Raw genomic sequence first — 16,734 nt, 5'->3', positions numbered from 1 at the left:
TGGAGCTCGTCCGCGCTGATCGACGGCGGATGATTAACATTCATCTGACAAGCACCGGGGGGGGGGGGGGGGGGGGGGGGCTTGGGAAGCAAAGCCGCCCCTGTCCGCACAAGGCAAGCCTTTCACAGGGACAAAATGTGCAGGGGAAGAACTGCAGACGCTGGTTTAAACCAAAGACAGACGCAAAAGGCCGGAGTAACTCAGCGGGTCAGGCAGCATCTCTGGAGAAAAAGGAATAGGTGACGTTTCGGGTCGAGACCCTTCTTTAGTTTAGTTTAGAGGTAGATACAGCGCGGAAACAGGCCCACCGAGTCCACACCGTGGAAAGCATGTGGCATCATGTTTGGCACAGACACTGCGGGCCGAAGGGCCTGATCCTGTGCTGTATGTTCCACAAAGTTCCGACCAGATATCTCGCCTGTCCGATTCCCACCCACAAATGTGCCTGACCTATAGAGAAAAGCGGTCCTCCTGCAGTTGTACAGGGCCCTAGTGAGACCGCACCTGGAGTACTGTGTGCAGTTTTGGTCTCCAAATTTGAGGAAGGATATTCTTGCTATTGAGGGCGTGCAGCGTAGGTTTACTAGGTTGATTCCCGGAATGGCGGGACTGTCATATGTTGAAAGACTGGAGCGACTGGGCTTGTATACACTGGAATTTAGAAGGATGAGAGGGGATCTTATCGAAACGTATAAGATTATTAAGGGGTTGGACACGTTCGAGGCAGGAAACATGTTCCCAATGTTGGGGACATTGGGCCACAGTTTAAGAATAAGGGGTAGGCCATTTAGAACGGAGATGAGGACAAACTTTTTCAGTCAGAGAGTTGTGAATCTGTGGAATTCTCTGCCTCAGAAGCCAGTGGAGGCCAATTCTCTGAATGCATTCAAGAGAGAGCTAGATAGAGCTCTTAAGGATAGCGGAGTCAGGGGGTATGGGGAGAAGGCAGGAACGGGGTACTGATTGTGAATGATCAGCCATGATCACATTGAATGGCGGTGCTGGCTCGAAGGGACGAATGGCCTCCTCCTGCACCTATTGTCTATTGACCCGCTGAGTTATAGAGTCATTGAGGTATTGATTCCTACAGGATGTGGGCCCAACTTGCCCACACCGACCAACATGTCCCATCCACACTAGTCCCACCTGCCTGCGTTTGGCCCATATCCCTCTAAACCTCTCCTATCCATGTACCTGTCCAAATGTTCCTTATACGCCGTTCCTCCAGCACTCCGTGCTTTACTCAAGATCTGGCACCTGCAGTTCCTTGTGTCACCAACTTTCTTACCTCAGCCCATTCTCACTTTAGATTAATTTAGAGATACAGCTGGGAAACAGGCCCTTCGGCCCACCAAGTCCGTGCTGACCAGCGATCCCCGCACATTAACACTATCATACATGCACTAGGGACAATTTTACACTATACCGAGCCAATTATCCCAGTGTGGGAGGAAACTGAAGATCTCGGAGAAAGCCCACGCAGGTCACGGGGAGAACGTACAAACTCTGTGCAGACAGCACCCGTGGTCGGGATCGAACCCGGGTCTCCGGCGCTGCATTCGCTGTAAGGCAGCAACTCTACCGCTGCGCCACCGAGTCTAACCCTGGAAGGGGAATTATAGACGGTTTTGTTTGCAATTTACAAAATCAAGGAAAGGGTAATTCTATAATGGCAAATGGGGGAGATGAAAGGCAGCTGTGACCGGGAGCTCTCTGCTCGTTTGCCGATGCATTATTCTCCATTGATGTATGTCATCCTCATTAGTGGTGAGCACCTGTGGCCAATCCGGAGCAACTCTTTGATAGTTTCGATCGTCTCTTTAAAGTGCGGATGGCCTTTGCTGTCAAATGCAGGGCCATCTGATGTAAAACTTTGCATGTGAGCTGCTGAAATTAATTTCCTTTTCTGTAGCCATCTGTGTTTATTCAACTTCCAGTCAGAGAGTCAAAAAGCCCGGAAACAGGCCCTTCATCCCACCAGCTCCATGTTGACCACATCTAAGCTCATTACATTTGACCTTATTTGACCAATATCCCTCTATTTTATAGACAATAGACAATAGGTGCAGGAGGAGGCCATTCGGCCTTTCGAGCCAGCACCACCATTCAATGTGATCATGGCTGGTCATTCTCAATCAGTACCCCATTCCTGCCTTCTCCCCATACCCCCTGACTCCGCTATCATTAAGAGCTCTATCTAGCTCTCTCTTGAATGCATTCAGAGAATTGGCCTCCACTGCCTTCTGAGGCAGAGAATTCCACAGGTTCACAACTCTCTGACTGAAAATGTTTTTCCTCATCTCCGTTCTAAATAGCCTAAATATTCTTAAACTGTGGCTTCTGGTTCTGGACTCCCCCAACATTGGGAACATGTTTCCTGCCTCTAACATTTCCAACCCCTTAATAATCTTATATGTTTCGATAAGATCCCCTCTCATCCTTCTAAATTCCAGTGTATACAAGCCTAGTCGCTCCAGTCTTTCAACATATGACAGTCCCGCCATTCCGGGAATTAACCTAGTAAACCTACGCTGCACGCCCTCAAAAGCAAGAATATCCTTCCTCAAATTTGGAGACCAAAACTGCACACAGTACTCCAGGTGCGGTCTCACTAGTATTATGTTTACATATCTGTTGTCTTTTGTTTAGTTCAGAGATACAGCGCGAAAACAGGCCCTTCGGCCCACCGGGTCCGCATCGACCAGAGATCCCCGCACACTTACACTATCCTACACACACACTAGGGACAATTTTACATTTATACCAAGCCAATTAACCTACAAACCTGTACGTCTTTGGAGAGTGGGAGGAAACCGAAGATCTCGGAGAAATCCCACGCAGGTCACGGGGAGAACGTACAAACTCCGTACAGACAGCATCTGTTGTCAGTATCGAACCTTGATCCCTGGCACTATGAGGCAGAAACTCTACTGCTGCGCCACCGTGCCACCCTAAGCTAGGTTCCATTTGGCAGTGTTTGACCAACAGCCTTTTATTTACAATCGACAATAGACAACAGAACACTATGTTTACATATTAATTCTCCTAATTAATTTTGCTGTTCATTTGCCTCGTCATCACCTTCTCCTCAGCCAACAATGAATTATTCGACATTGACCTTGATCAACATCTGCTTTGATCTGTTGTTTTCACACCTAACTCTTCCGTATCTCGAGTTTCCCTCTCCCCTTGACTCTCAGTCTGAAGAAGGGTCTCGACCCGAAACGTCACCCATTCCTTCTCTCCAGAGATGCTGCCTGTCCCGCTGAGTTACTTCAACATTTTGTGTCTATCTTCGGTGTAAACCAGTATCTGCAGTTCCTTCCTACACATGTCTCCATATTCTGTTGTGCTGCTGAAAGTAGTAAGAATTTTATTGTTCTGTTTTGGAACATATGACAACGAAACTCTCTTGGGTCTTTCCTATCCATGTGTCTGCCTCAACTACCTTCTCCAGCAGCTCGTTCCATACACCCACTGTGTGAAAAAGATTCACCGCAGGTTTGCATTAAATCTTTCCCCCCTCACCTTAAACCTATGTCCTCTTGTTTTTGATTCCCCTACTCTGGGTAAAAGACTCCCCCTATCTATTCCTCTCATGATCTTATACACCTCTATAAGATCGTCCCTCAGCCTCCTGCACTCCAAGGAAGAAAGTCCTTGCTTGCCCAACCTCTCCCTGTAGCTCAGGCCATCGAGTCCTGGCAACATCCTTGCAAATCTGCTCATTAACGAGGATAGTTCAGTACTTCAAGTCCTGGTAACATGCTCGTAAGTCTTCTCTGCACTCTTTCCAGCTTAATGACATCCTCCTGGAGCCAGGTTGACCAGAACTGAACACAATACTCAAGTGTGGCCTAACTAGGGTTGCCAACTTTCTCACTCCCAAATATGGGACAAGGTGACGTCACCGCCCCGCGCCCCACGTGACCTCACTAATGACGGCCGCCCGGGCCAGGAGCTGGGTTGCTATGCAACCTCGGTTAGACGGCGCCCAGGCCTCCGGACCTAGACTGTCCGGAGCTAAAATGTTGGAAACCTAGTGTGTCGGGACCTAAACTGTCGGGCATACAGTGTCCGGGCCTACAGTGTCCGGGCCTACAGTGTCCGGGCCTACAGTGTCCGGGCCTACAGTGTCCGGGCCTACAGTGTCCGGGCCTACAGCGCCCCCTGGACCTAATACGAGACAAGGGCGGTCCCATACGAGACAAACCAATTTAGCCCAAAATACGGGATGTCCCGGCTAATACGGGACAGTTGGCAACCCTAAGCCTAACTGATGTCTTGTACAACTGTAATATAACGTCCCAACTTCAACAATGGTGTTAGCAGTGCGGGCTGAATGTCTCTTCTCAATTGTACAGGGTGCTGATGTGGCCCCACTTTACCACTGCACATAGTTCTAATCACTTGATCACCCGTCCACACTAGTTCTATGTTATCCCACTGTCTCGCCCACTCCCAGCACGCCAAGGGGCAATTAAACTGCAAAGCCTCAGGTCTTTGGGATGTGGGAGGAAACCGGAGTGCCCGGAGGAAACCCACGCGGTCACAGGGAAGACGTGCAAACTCCACACGCACACACACACACACACACACACACGCGCACACACACGCACACACACACACATGATCGACTGCTGAGCAAACACGTCACCCATTGGTTTGGATGTCCTGAAATTGAGGTGAAAGGTGCCGTATAAACCAAAGATACTAGAGGAACAAGATGGACCACTCCGTTGAAATCGCCTATACTGAAGTGTGGTACGCAAAGGAGCATAACGTCCGCCATTTTAGTAAGCAAAACCCCGCCGTTCGCTATGCCTCTCGCAGTGTAATCAGTGTTTTGGGGGAACAGTATGTGTGATGATACCATTAAAATGCAGAATATATCTCATCTATCAATTCACAGATTGTTGTTATTTTTCTTTTAAAATGTTTCTGCAAGTTTCTGCCTACTAAAATGGCCGCCGCGACGTAGCACGGTTTTTAGGGTCGAGTGGTCTATCTTGTTCCTCTAGTATCTTTGGTATAAACGCGCGTGTATTTTTCTGTGAATGGTGCCTGAGAATTGCGGATTTCGAGGCAGAAGGAAGGTCACCTTCAGAAAGAATGTATGAGAAATGGGGTTGAACAAGCGGGCCGCAAAGCAGACGATAACAACACTTTTCCTTTTGTGTTTTCCTCTGTTGCTGCCTCTTCCCGACACGTTCAGGATCGTCACTGAAGGTAAGGAGACGATGCTGCCCTCCCTCACAATGTCATGATGAGAAGTCCCAAGGGAGAGGGAATCTGCCTTACCAGGCAGAGGCAAGTGCTCCGAGTTTAGTTTAGTTTAGATATACAGCGCAGAAACAGTCCCTTTGGCCCACTGAGTCCGCGCCGACCAGCGATCCCCACACACTAGCACTATCCTACACGCACGAGGGACAATTTACAATCTTTACCGAAGCCAATTAACCTACAAACCCACAGAACGTACAAACTCCGTACAGGCAGCACCCGTAGTCAGGATTGGACCCGGGTCTCTGGCGCTGTGAGGCAGCAACTCTACCGCTGCGCCACCGTGCACGCCCCTTTAGAGATTTTGTTTCCCTAGTCTCTTACTGTGTCTAAAACCAAGAGGACAAGTGTGTGTGTCTGTGTGTGTGAGTGTGTGTGTGAGTGCGTGTGTGTGTGAGTGTGCATGTGAGTGTCTGCGTGTGAGTGTGTGTGTGTGTGCGTGTGTGTGTGTCTGTGTGTGTACATGCCTGTGTGTGTGAGTGTGCATGCCTGTGTGTGTGCATGCCTGTGTGTGTGAGTGTGTGAGTGCGCATGTCTGTGTGTGCGTGTGTGTGTGTGTGAGTGTGCATGCCTGTGCGTGTGTGAGTGTGTGTGCGTGCGTGAGTGTGTGTGTGAGTGTGCATGCCTGTTTGCGTCTGTGAGTGTGCGTGAGTGTGTGTGAGTGTGCATGCCTGTTTGCGTCTGTGTGTGAGTGTGTGTGCGTGAGTGTGTGTCTGTGTGTGAGTATGTGTGTGTGTGCGTGAGTGTGTGCATGTGTGTGTGTGAGTATGTGAGTGTGTGCGTGAGTGTGTGAGAACATAAACCCCATGCTGCCAGCACCCGTAATCAGGATTGACCCGTGTGTCTGGCGCTGTGAGGCAGCAACTCTACCGCTGCTCCACCGTGCGTGCTTTGTTTTCTCGTGTCTTTTACCGTGCCTCAAGTGCAGACAACACCCTCTCTGTTGTTGCCCCGCCTCAGTATGCAGGTAGTGAGGATGACCTTCTGTCTAACATGGAGACCCTGAGCCTGCTGGGCAGTGCTAGCATGCTGGCGTCCAGCGTTCTCGAGCTGGAGTTGAGCACCGACACCGAGCCCACCGAGTCGGTTCCACTGGAGCTGCCCCCCAACGGCGATCCGGCCCCGACCAGCGGCCAGGAACACGGCACGGAACAGCAGGACCCCAACCGGAACGACGAAGACGAGTTCTGCAGCATTGGAAACATTGACCTGGAGATGGAACAGGTACAAGGAGCAGCACTGGCCAATACTTGCGGCGGCCTCGGTCTAGTACTGTGAGTGTGTGTGTGAGTGAGGGAGTGTGTGCGAGTGAGTGTGTGTGAGTGAGGGAGTGTGTGTGTGTGTGTGAGTGTGTGTGCGAGTGAGTGTGTGTGAGTGTGTTGTGTGTGTGGGTGAGTGATTGTGCAAGTGAGTGTGCGAGTGAGTGTGTTGTGTGTGGGTGAGTGTGTGAGTGAGTGTGCGTGAGTGAGGGAGTGTGAGTGAGTGTGTGCGAGTGAGTGTGTGTGCAAGTGAGTGTGAGTGAGTGTGCAAGTGAGTGTGAGTGAGTGTGTGCGAGTGAGTATGTGTTGTGTGTGAGTGAATGCTTGTGTGTGTGAGTATGCGTGAGTGATTGTGTCTGAATTTGTGAGTGAGTGTATGTGTGTGTGTGAGTGAATGTGTGTGTATCTATATCTGTGTGTCCGTGAAAGAGTGTGTGTGTGCCTGTGTGTGTGTGTATGTGAGTGAGTGTGTATGTTTGTCTATGAGTGTGTGTGTGAGTTTGTATGTGTTTGTGAGTAAGTGTGTGTGAGAATCTGTGTGAGTGAGTTGATGTGTGTGTATGTGTGAGTGTGTGTATGTGTATCTGTGTAAACGGGCCTTACTTAATGCTAAAACGACACAGAGTGCTGGAGTAACTCAGCGGGTCAGGCAACATCTCTGGAGAACATGGAGAACATGTTTCGGGTCTGGACGTTTCATCAGACCATACTTGTTGAAGCAGTTTAAGATACCGTGCCCACATTTCACTCCCAGTCACATTCTACAGCAGGTTAGATTTAAATCCCCAACATTGCCTCTCGGCCATTTGCAGAGATTTATTCTTCAGATCAGTCAGAGTTGTCTCTAGGGTTGCCAACTTCCTCACTCCCAAATAAGGGACAACGGGCGACGTCCTACGTGACCTCACCCAGCCAGCGGCCACGTGCTCCCGCTCCACCAATGGCGGCCGCCTGGGCCGGGAGGCGGGTTGCTACGCAACCTCCGTTAGGCGGCACCCGGGCCTCCGGGCCTACAGAGGCCCCCGGGCCTACACTTTCCGGGCCTACACTTTCCGGGCCTACACTGTCCGGGCCTACACTGTCCGGGCTTACACTGTCCAGGCCTACACTGTCCGGGCCTACACTGTCCGGGCCTACATTGTCCGGGCCTACACTGTCCGGACCTACAGCGTCCCAACTCACAGCGTCCCAACCTACAGCTTCCGGGCCTACAGCACCTCCCGGGCCTAATACGGGACAAGGGCGGTCCTGTACACTAATTTAGCCCAAAATTAGGCTGGGCTTGTATACACTGGAATTTAGTAGGATGAGAGGGGATCTTATCGAAACGTATAAGATTATTAAGGGTTTGGACACTTTAGAGGCAGGAAACATGTTCCCAATGTTGGGGGAGTCCAGAACCTGGGGCCACAGTTTAAGAATAAGGGGTAGGCCATTTAGAACGGAGATGAGGAAAAACCTTTTCAGTCAGAGTTGTAAATCTGTGGAATTCTCTGCCTCAGAAGGCAGTGGAGGCCAATTCTCTGAATGCATTCAAGAGAGAGCGAGATAGAGCTCTTAAGGATAGAGGAGTCAGGGGGTATGGGGAGAAGGCAGGAACGGGGTACTGATTGAGAATGATCAGCCATGATCACATTGAGTGGTGGTGCTGGCTCGAAGGGCCGAATGGCCAACTCCTGCACCTATTGTCTATTGTCTAAAATACGGGATGTCCCGGCTAATACGGGACAGTTGGCAACCCAAGTTGTCTGGCAGAAATGGGATGAGAGGAATAGATCGGGTAGATGCACAGAGTCTCTTGCCCAGAGTCGGGGAATCGAGGAGCAGAGGATATGGGTTAAGGTGAAGGGGAAAAGATTTAACCGGAATCTGAGGGGTAACATTTTCACACAGAGGGTGGTGGGTGTATGGAACGAGCTGCCATAGGAGGAAGTTGAGGCTGGGATTATCCCAACATTTAGGAAACAGTTAGACAGATACATGGATTGGACGGGTTTGGAGGGATATGGGCCAAACGAAGGCAGGTGGGACTAGTGTAGCTGGGACCTGTTGGCAAGTTGGGCCGAAGGGCCTGTTTCCACGCTGTGTCGCTCTATGACTAATATTAGAGGTGTTTGGCAGAAATGGGATTTAGTCACACAATATCTGTGCCTCTCTCCAGGGCACATCTATCTCTCCGTTACACTCTATTGTTGACACCGTTAGCCATCAACAGTACAGCACTAGCAGGGTTGCCTACTGTCCTGGATTAGCCGCGACATCCCGTATTTTGGGCTAAGTTAGTTTGTCCCGTACGGGACCGCCCTTGTCCCCGTATTAGCAGGGTTGCCAACTTCCTCACTCCCGAATAAGGGACAAAGGGTGACGTCACGCCCCGCGCCCCACGTGACCTCACCCAGCCAGCGGCCACGTGCTCCCGCTCCACCAATGGCGGCAGCCATTGGTGGAGCGGGAGCACGTGGCCGCTGGCTGGGTGAGGTCACATGGGGCGCGGGGCGGTGACATCACCTTGTCCCGTATATGGGAGCGAGGAAGTTGGCAACCCTAAGCACTAGCAACATCTGATAAACCATTTAACCATCAAATACTACCCCTGCCACCAGTGCTGGCCTAGTGGTCATCTGTTGTAGACTTCTTCCGACGTGTAAATTACAGCTCGTTCCATACACATACCACCCTTTGTGTGGAAAAAGTTACTCCTCAGATTCCTATTAAATCTTTTCCCCTTCACCATAAACCTATGCCCTCTGGATCTCGATTCCCCTACGCTGGGCAAACGTGCGTCTACCTGATTTTTTTTAGATTTAGAGATACTGCGCCGAAACAGGCCCTTCGGCCCACCGGGTCCGCGCCCCCCAGAGATCCCCGCACATTAATACTATCCTACACCCACTAGGGACAATTATTTTTGCATTTTCCCAGCCAATTAACCTACAAACCTGTACGTCTTTGGAGTGTGGGAGGAAACCGAAGATCTCGGAGAAAACCCACGCAGGTCACGGGGAGAACGTACAAACTCCGTACAGACGGCGCCCGTAGTCAGGATCGAACCAGAGTCGCTGGCGGTGGCGCAGCGGTAGAGTTGCTGCTTTACAGCGCCAGAGACCCGGCCTCGATCCTGACTACGGGCGCTGTCTGCACGGAGTTTGTACGTTCTCCCCGTGACAAGTTTGCGTTTTCCCTGGGTGCTCCGGTTTCCTCCCACACTCCAAAAACCGTAGAGGGTTTTAGAGAGGTAATTGGCTTTGGTAAAATTGAAAAATTGCCCCCAGTGTGTGTGAGATAGTGTTAATGTGCGGAGATTGCTCTTATGGTCTTGTACGCCTCTATAAGATCACCCCTCATCCTCCTGCGCACCAAGGAATAGAGTCCCAGCCCTGTAGCTCACACCCTCGAGACCTGGCAAATGACACCCCAAGTGTGTGATAAGAAAATAACTGCAGATGCTGGTACAAATCGAAGGTATTTATTCACAAAATGCTGGAGTAACTCAGCAGGTCAGGCAGCATCTCGGGAGAGAGGGAATGGGCGACGTTTCGGGTCGAGACCCTTCTTCAGAGAGATATAGGAGGTCCTTCCTTCCCGCTGCTGTGAGACTGCACAACCAGCACTGCTCCCAGCAGACGAGTCAACAGTAACAGTTAAAGGAATACACAGTAAATTGATGACAATTTATCCTTGTCTTTCCCTTTATTTATAATGAATGATCTCTTGGTATCCACTTTGCTGCTGTAACACTGCAAACTTCCCCGGTGTGGGACAAAGAAAGGGATATATTATTATGAGAAAATAACTGCAGATGCTGGTGCAAATCGATTTATTCACAAAATGCTGGAGTCACTCAGCAGGTCAGGCAGCATCTCGGGAGAGAAGGAATGGGTCACGTTTCGGAAACGTCACCCATTCCTTCTCTCCCGAGATGCTGCCTGACCTGCTGAGTTACTCCAGCATTTTGTGAATATATTATTATGATCTGGAAATAGCCAACTAAACCCACTCTTCCTTCCTTTCTCTCCCTCGGTGCAGATATTTGCGGGGATGGAGTGCTTGCAGATGCGGGCTTCCGATGACCTGCACGCCATCGTGGAGGAGGCCCCAGGGCCGTGCAGAGTCCCTGGTGTGGAGGACACCCTGCTGGACGCGTCGGACGTAGAAGGTCCATCGTTGGCGGACATCTCCACTGCCAGCAAGACCGAGGAGAGCGGCGCTGGCACCAGCGAGTCTTCCGAAGACGGTGATCCCCGCAGAGAAAGTAGAGTCCCCTCCTTGAGGAGCTTGGAGGACTTGGGAGAGTTGGACGAGGAGGATGGCGGTCGCTGTGTTAATGGTGGTCTGGGGAGCGTGGGCGATCCTGGCACTGGCCAAGGTCTATTATTGATGGCCAAGGATGGGTGGACCCAGGGTGGTGCTGGTGAAGCAGCAGCCACTGGAGAGGAGAGCGCCGACGCCATTGGACATGAGACGGAGATGGAGGACCGGGCTGTGGAGGGGATGGAGAAGAGCCCGGTCTCCAGCCCCGGCGACGGACAAGAGAAGGGAAGAGTCGGCACCAAGGATTCCTCGCGCACAGAAGACGACCGGCTGCTGATCGAGAAGATCAAGAACTACTACGAGGCGGCGGAGATGGCGGACGACGCGCTCTACCTCCAGCAGAGGGAGAGCGTCTCGTTCATCCCCACGGGGGTGGTGAGGGACTCTGTCCTGCGCTTCAACTGCCGGCTGGCCCACATCGAGGAGGTGGGCGGCAGCAAGGCGGGGGAAGGGGAGAGCGTGCCTCTCCACCCTCCCCCCACGCCGCTGCCACAGAGCCCGCCGGGCGAGCCGGACACCGAGTCACGGTCGTGCGCCGAGATCATCAAGGTGTGGAGGGAGCTGGAGGCCGCGGCTCACTTCTGGAGCGACCACGGGCGGGTCAGGAAGCCCGCGCCGCGACACGACGCCGCGGCCCCCGGCGAGCCACTGATCATCGTCGAAGACTCCGACCTCCGCCCTCCCACGGCCGCCGGGCGGGGACGGGCGGAGGGGGAGCCCGCGGACCGCGCACCGTGCTGCGCTGGGCACCGGCGCCCGTGCACCGGGCCCGACCCGTGCCTCCTCCAGCACTCACAGAAGATCATGAACAAGGTGCAGGTGCTGGCCAAGATGTACAGCCAGAGGATCGCCCGCAGGAAGGCACCGCTGCAGCGGCAAGGCTGCCCGCCGCGCCCAGTGCAGCCCAAGCCACGGCGCACGCGGACCGGGCATCTGTCCAGGGCTCTGGAGTGCCAACACGTCCACACCTACGGTGGGTAAACACGCAAACACAGGTGCAGGAGGAGGCCATTCGGCCCTTCGAGCCAGCACCGCCATTCAATGTGATCGTGGCTGATCATTCTCAATCAGTACCCCGTTCCTGCCTTCTCCCCATACCCCCTGACTCCGCTATCCTTAAGAGCTCTATCCAGCTCTCTCTTGAATGCATTCAGAGAATTGGCCTCCACTGCCTTCTGAGGCAAAGAATTCCACAAATTCACGACTCTCTGACTGAAAAAGGTATTTATTCACAAAATGCCGGAGTAACTCAGCGGGTCGGGCAGCATCTCAGGAGAGAGGGAATGGGTGACGTTTCGGGTCGAGACCCTTCTTCAGACTGATGTCGGGGGGGGGGGGGGGGGGCGGACAAAGGAAGGATATAGGTGGAGACAGGAAGACAGAGGGAGAACTGGGAAGGGGGAGGGGAAGAGAGGGACGGAGGAACTATCTAAAGTTGGAGAAGTCAATGTCCGTACCGCTGGGGTGCAAACTGCCCAAGCTAAATATGAGGTGCTGTTCCTCCAATTTCCGGTGGGCCTCACTATGGCACTGGAGGAGGCCCATGACAGAAAGGTCGGACTGGGAGTGGGAGGGGGAGTCGAAGTGCTCAGCCACCGGGAGATCAGGTTGGTTAAGGCGGACTGAGCGAAGGTGTTGAGCGAAGCGATCGCCGAGCCTGCGTTTGGTTTCGCCGATGCAGAGAAGTTGACATCTGGAGCAGCGGATACAATAGATGAGGTTGGAGGAGGTGCAGGTGAACCTCTGTCTAAAATCAGTACCCCGATCCGACTTTCTCCCCATTTTGATAGAGCTCTAGGGGCTAGTGGAATCAAGGGATATGGGGAAGAAGGCAGGCACGGGTTACTGATTGTGGATGATCAGCCATGATCACAATGAATGGCGGTGCTGGCTCGGATGGCCTCCTCCCGCAACTATTTTCGATGTTTCTATATTTTTCATGTTTCTATTTCCCCCAACCCAGTGCCTCGGGTCAAGACCCTTCTTCGCCCTTCGTCACCCGTGCCTTCTCTCCAGAGATGCTGCCCGTCCCACTGAGTTACTCTGGCCTTTTGTGTCTCTCCTCGCCAAGGTCGTGTACAGCTTAGCGAGTCGCTCACTGACTCACTGGAGACCGCTCCTGGTCTTCACCTCTCACCACAGAGCTCCAGTTACACAGGGTGGCTCGGTGGCACAGCGTCTCCTTGCCTCCACAGATGTGCTAATGTGACCATTAACTTCACTACCGGTGTGGGGGGAGAGAGGCTGAGGGGTGGGGGGGGGTGGGGTGGGGGGGGGGGGTTGTGAGTAGTTGGGGGGGTGTCGTTTAATGGGAATGTTGATGCTATGTGTGACTGTTGCAAATCATTATCCTCTCTCTCTCCTTGTCTCTCTCTTCCCTCTTCCCCACTTTCCCTCTTTCCCTCCCTCCGTCTCTCCCTCCCTCTCTCCTCCCTCCCTCCATCTCTCCCTCTCCTCTCCTCCCTCTCTCCCTCCCACTCTCCTCTCTCCCTCTTCCTCCCCCTATCTGTCACTCGTCTTCCTTCTTTCTTCTCTGTTTATCTGTCTCTTTCTCTTCCCCTCTCCCTTCTCTCCCTCCCCCCCCCTCTCTCCCCTCTCTCCCTCTCCCTCTCTCCCCCCTCTCCGCCCCCCTCTTTCCCCTCCTCTCTCTCCCCCTCTCCCTCTCTCCCCCCCTCCCTCTCTCCCCCCCTTCCCTCTCCCTCCCCCCCTCTCCCCCTCCCTCTCACCCCCCTCTCTCCCCCCCTCCCCCCTCTCCCCTCCCTCTCACTCCCCACAGACTCAGTGCACGGTCTGGAGCCTGTGGTTGGGTTTGGACATCTCATTGTCCGTGATCCCAGCCCGTCCGTCTACGTTCAGGAGACCAGCGTCCAGCCAGGAGCTCTCCCGGATTCAGCCGCCCGCCCGCCCCAGCGCCTCCACCCACCCCGTGCCAGCACCCTGGGGTGCCCTGCACCCTGTGGAGGATGTGTCCAGCACGGAGCTGCCCGCCGCTCGCCTACGCCCGTCCCCCACCGACCTGCCCCGTCCCAGGTCACCCTCGCCACCCCCGCCGGATGCCAGCCCCCACCCTTGGGTGCCCTGTCACTGTGCACCCCGTCCGAGCTGTGCTGCCCCCTGCCCAGCTGGGTGTCACTGAGGGGTCAGTCCCCGTCCCCCTCCGCCATCCGGCAGCTGGAGCAGTGGATGAGGCAGCCCAGAGGTGCCCACGCCTCCCCCACCCACCCCCCACCCACCCAGCTCTGCCCACACCTGCCCACAGTGCCCCACACCACCAACCTGCCCTCACACCTGCCACAGTGCCCACCACCCAGCCTCGGTGTACGCACCCACCCCACGCCCGCCCCTCCCTGCCCCGGGCCAGACAGAGAGAGCTCACCCACCCCTGGTGTAACCCCCTCCCCCTCCCCACCCCTCCCCACCCCCCCCTCCCCCTCCGCCGCCCCGGCAGCCCAGCCTCCTCCCTGCCCCTCCCCTGGTACATACATCCTGCCCCCCCAGCCCCTCCTCTTCCCCGGTACACCCCCCTTGCCCATCTCAGCCATTCACCCCTCCCCCACCCTGGGCACATGCCCCATGCCCACCCCTAGGTACAGCTCTCTCCCACCACCCCTCCCCCACCCACCCCTCCCCCACCCAGCTCTACCTCTCCCCCACCCGCACCAGCTTGACCCCTCCCCCACCCTGGGCACATGCCCACGCCCACCCTAGGGTACAGCTCTCCCCCACACACCCCTCCCCCACACACCCCTCCGCCACCCACCACTCACCCTCCCACCCCTCCCCAACTCGCCCCTCCCCCACCCAGCTCTACCCCTCCCCCACCCACCCCTCCCCCCACCCACCCCTCACTCACCCACCCCTCCCCCACCCAGCTCTACCTCTCCCCCACCCCCACCCAGCTTGACCCTCCCCCACCCTGGGCACAAGCCCCACGCCCACCCCTAGGGTACAGCTCTCCCCCACCCACCCCTCCCCCACCCACCCCTCCCCCACCCAGCTCTACCCCTCCCCCACCCTCCCCTCCCCCACCCAGCTCTACCCCTCCCCCACCCATCCCTCCCCCGCCCGCCCCTCCCCCACCCCGGGAGTACAGTCGTCACCCATCCCCCCCTCTCCCACCCCCGGGTGCACCCCTCACCCGCCCCACCCGCTAAACAGCTGGTTCACTGCCACCCCCAGGCCCCTCCCACCAGCTGGCACGGACTCCCCTCCCCCTCCCCCTCCCGCCCCACCCTGCCCCCCCGCCGGGCGGCACCCTCCCCCATGCCCGCGGCCTTGCTCCCTGCGCCTGTGGGAGGGAGACTGCGCGGGTGCCAGGCCCCACGCCCGGCGGCCCAGAGCCCACCCGCGGGTGGGGGGCGGGTACACGTGGGAGACGCTGGGTCCCGCGCTCTCCCCACCGCCCAGCACCAACACATGGGCGTACCCGACACCCGAGGGTGATCATAAGCCCCTTGTGCCAGTCCTGCGCTCGAGAGTACCCAGCACCCAAGGGTGATCGAACGTCCAACAATAGCCCTGACGTGCGGGCAGCACCCAAGGGTGATTATACGCCTTGTGGCAGCCGAAACCCCAGCACCCAAGGGTGATCCTATGCCCTGTGGTAGTCCGTGACGCTCGAGAGCACCCAGCACCCAAGGGTGATCGAACATCCATCATTAGCCCTGACGTACGGGCGTACCAAGACCCAGCACCCAAGGGTGATCATACGCCTTGTGGCAAGCCGAAACCCAGCAACCCAAGGGTGATCTATGCCCTGTGGCAATCGTGAAGCTCAGAGCACCCAGCACCCGAGGGTGATCGAACGACCATCAATAGCCTTGACATACGGGCGTACCGAGACCCAGCACCCAAGGGTGCTGCTACACCCTGCAGCAGCCCTGACACGCGGGCAAACAGAGACCCTGCCCCAAGGGTGATCCACCGCCGTGCAGCAGCCCATCGCTCAGCCCCGACCACCCTGAGGGCACGAGGTTTGTGACCCCCGAACCAGAGCCCTCCCTGACCGCAGGGTGCAGTGTCGAGGGTCACCCACTGGGCTCCAAGCACCCATCTCTCCGCCGGGTGCCCAGCGGGGGGGCGTGGGTGTGTCCAGAGGATAGGCGGCCGGCTCAGCTACTCCACCTCCCTCTGCCTGCAGATAGACGGGCGCAAGGCCACCATTAGCAGGGCGCAGGTCAGCCTGACCAGAGCTTCCTGCCCTCCCCGTCTCCCTCCCCAGCCCCGCAGGGTCACCGCCCCAGCCACCCGCCACGTGAGCCCCAGCCTCGCCCCGCCACTGCCCCGGGCACCCGAGGGTGCTGCCGCCACGTGAGCCCAGCCTCGCCCGCCACTGCCCCGGGCACCCGAGGGTGCTCAGCCACCTCCACCCGGCCTAGCCTGCGTCTGCCACACGCACCCGTGGGTACTGACACCTGCCTCGCCCGGCCTCACTCGCGTCTGCCTCGGGCACCCAAGGGTGCTGACACCTGCCTCTGCCCGGGCACTCGAGGGCACTCAGCCACCTCCACCAGGCCTCGCCCACATCTGCCTCGGGCAGCCAAGGGTGCTGCTCACCCACCTCTGCCCCAGTCACCCAAGGGTGCTGCCCGTCACGTAAGCCCAGCCTCACCCGCCACTGCCCCGGGTACCCGAGGGTGCTGATACCCGCCTGCGCCGGCCTTGCCCATCTCTGCCGCGGGCACCAGTTGGTGCTGACACCCACCCCCACTCTGACTTGCCCATGTCTGTCACAGGCACCCAAGGGTGCTGACATTCACCCAAGGGAACAGCCAGTGTGCTTCTTCCCATGGGCACCCTAGGGTGCTGCCCACCACGTGAGCCTGGCCTCGCCCGCCACTGCCCCGGGCACCCTTGGGTGCTGACACCCAAGACCTCCCTG

At 56.0% G+C, this 16,734-nt stretch overlaps 1 protein-coding gene across 1 annotated transcript in view; it reads left to right on the top strand.

Annotated features, from left to right (window-relative positions):
* plekhg2 (pleckstrin homology domain containing, family G (with RhoGef domain) member 2) overlaps positions 1-16,231 on the top strand; it is a 75,028-nt gene extending 58,797 nt beyond the window's left edge. Inside the window, 8 exon segments of the mRNA XM_078430956.1 lie at positions 5,216-5,229; positions 6,244-6,507; positions 10,569-11,826; positions 13,630-13,736; positions 13,738-13,842; positions 13,845-13,920; positions 13,923-14,171; positions 16,119-16,231. Coding sequence (XP_078287082.1) covers positions 5,216-5,229; positions 6,244-6,507; positions 10,569-11,826; positions 13,630-13,736; positions 13,738-13,842; positions 13,845-13,920; positions 13,923-14,171; positions 16,119-16,231 — 2,186 coding nt within the window.
* Positions 16,232-16,734: the final 503 nt, after the last annotated feature.

This window comes from Rhinoraja longicauda, chromosome 41 (genome assembly GCF_053455715.1).
Source record: "Rhinoraja longicauda isolate Sanriku21f chromosome 41, sRhiLon1.1, whole genome shotgun sequence".
In the NCBI taxonomy this organism is placed as follows: domain Eukaryota; kingdom Metazoa; phylum Chordata; class Chondrichthyes; order Rajiformes; family Arhynchobatidae; genus Rhinoraja; species Rhinoraja longicauda.
This window is presented reverse-complemented; position numbering and strand designations above follow the sequence as displayed.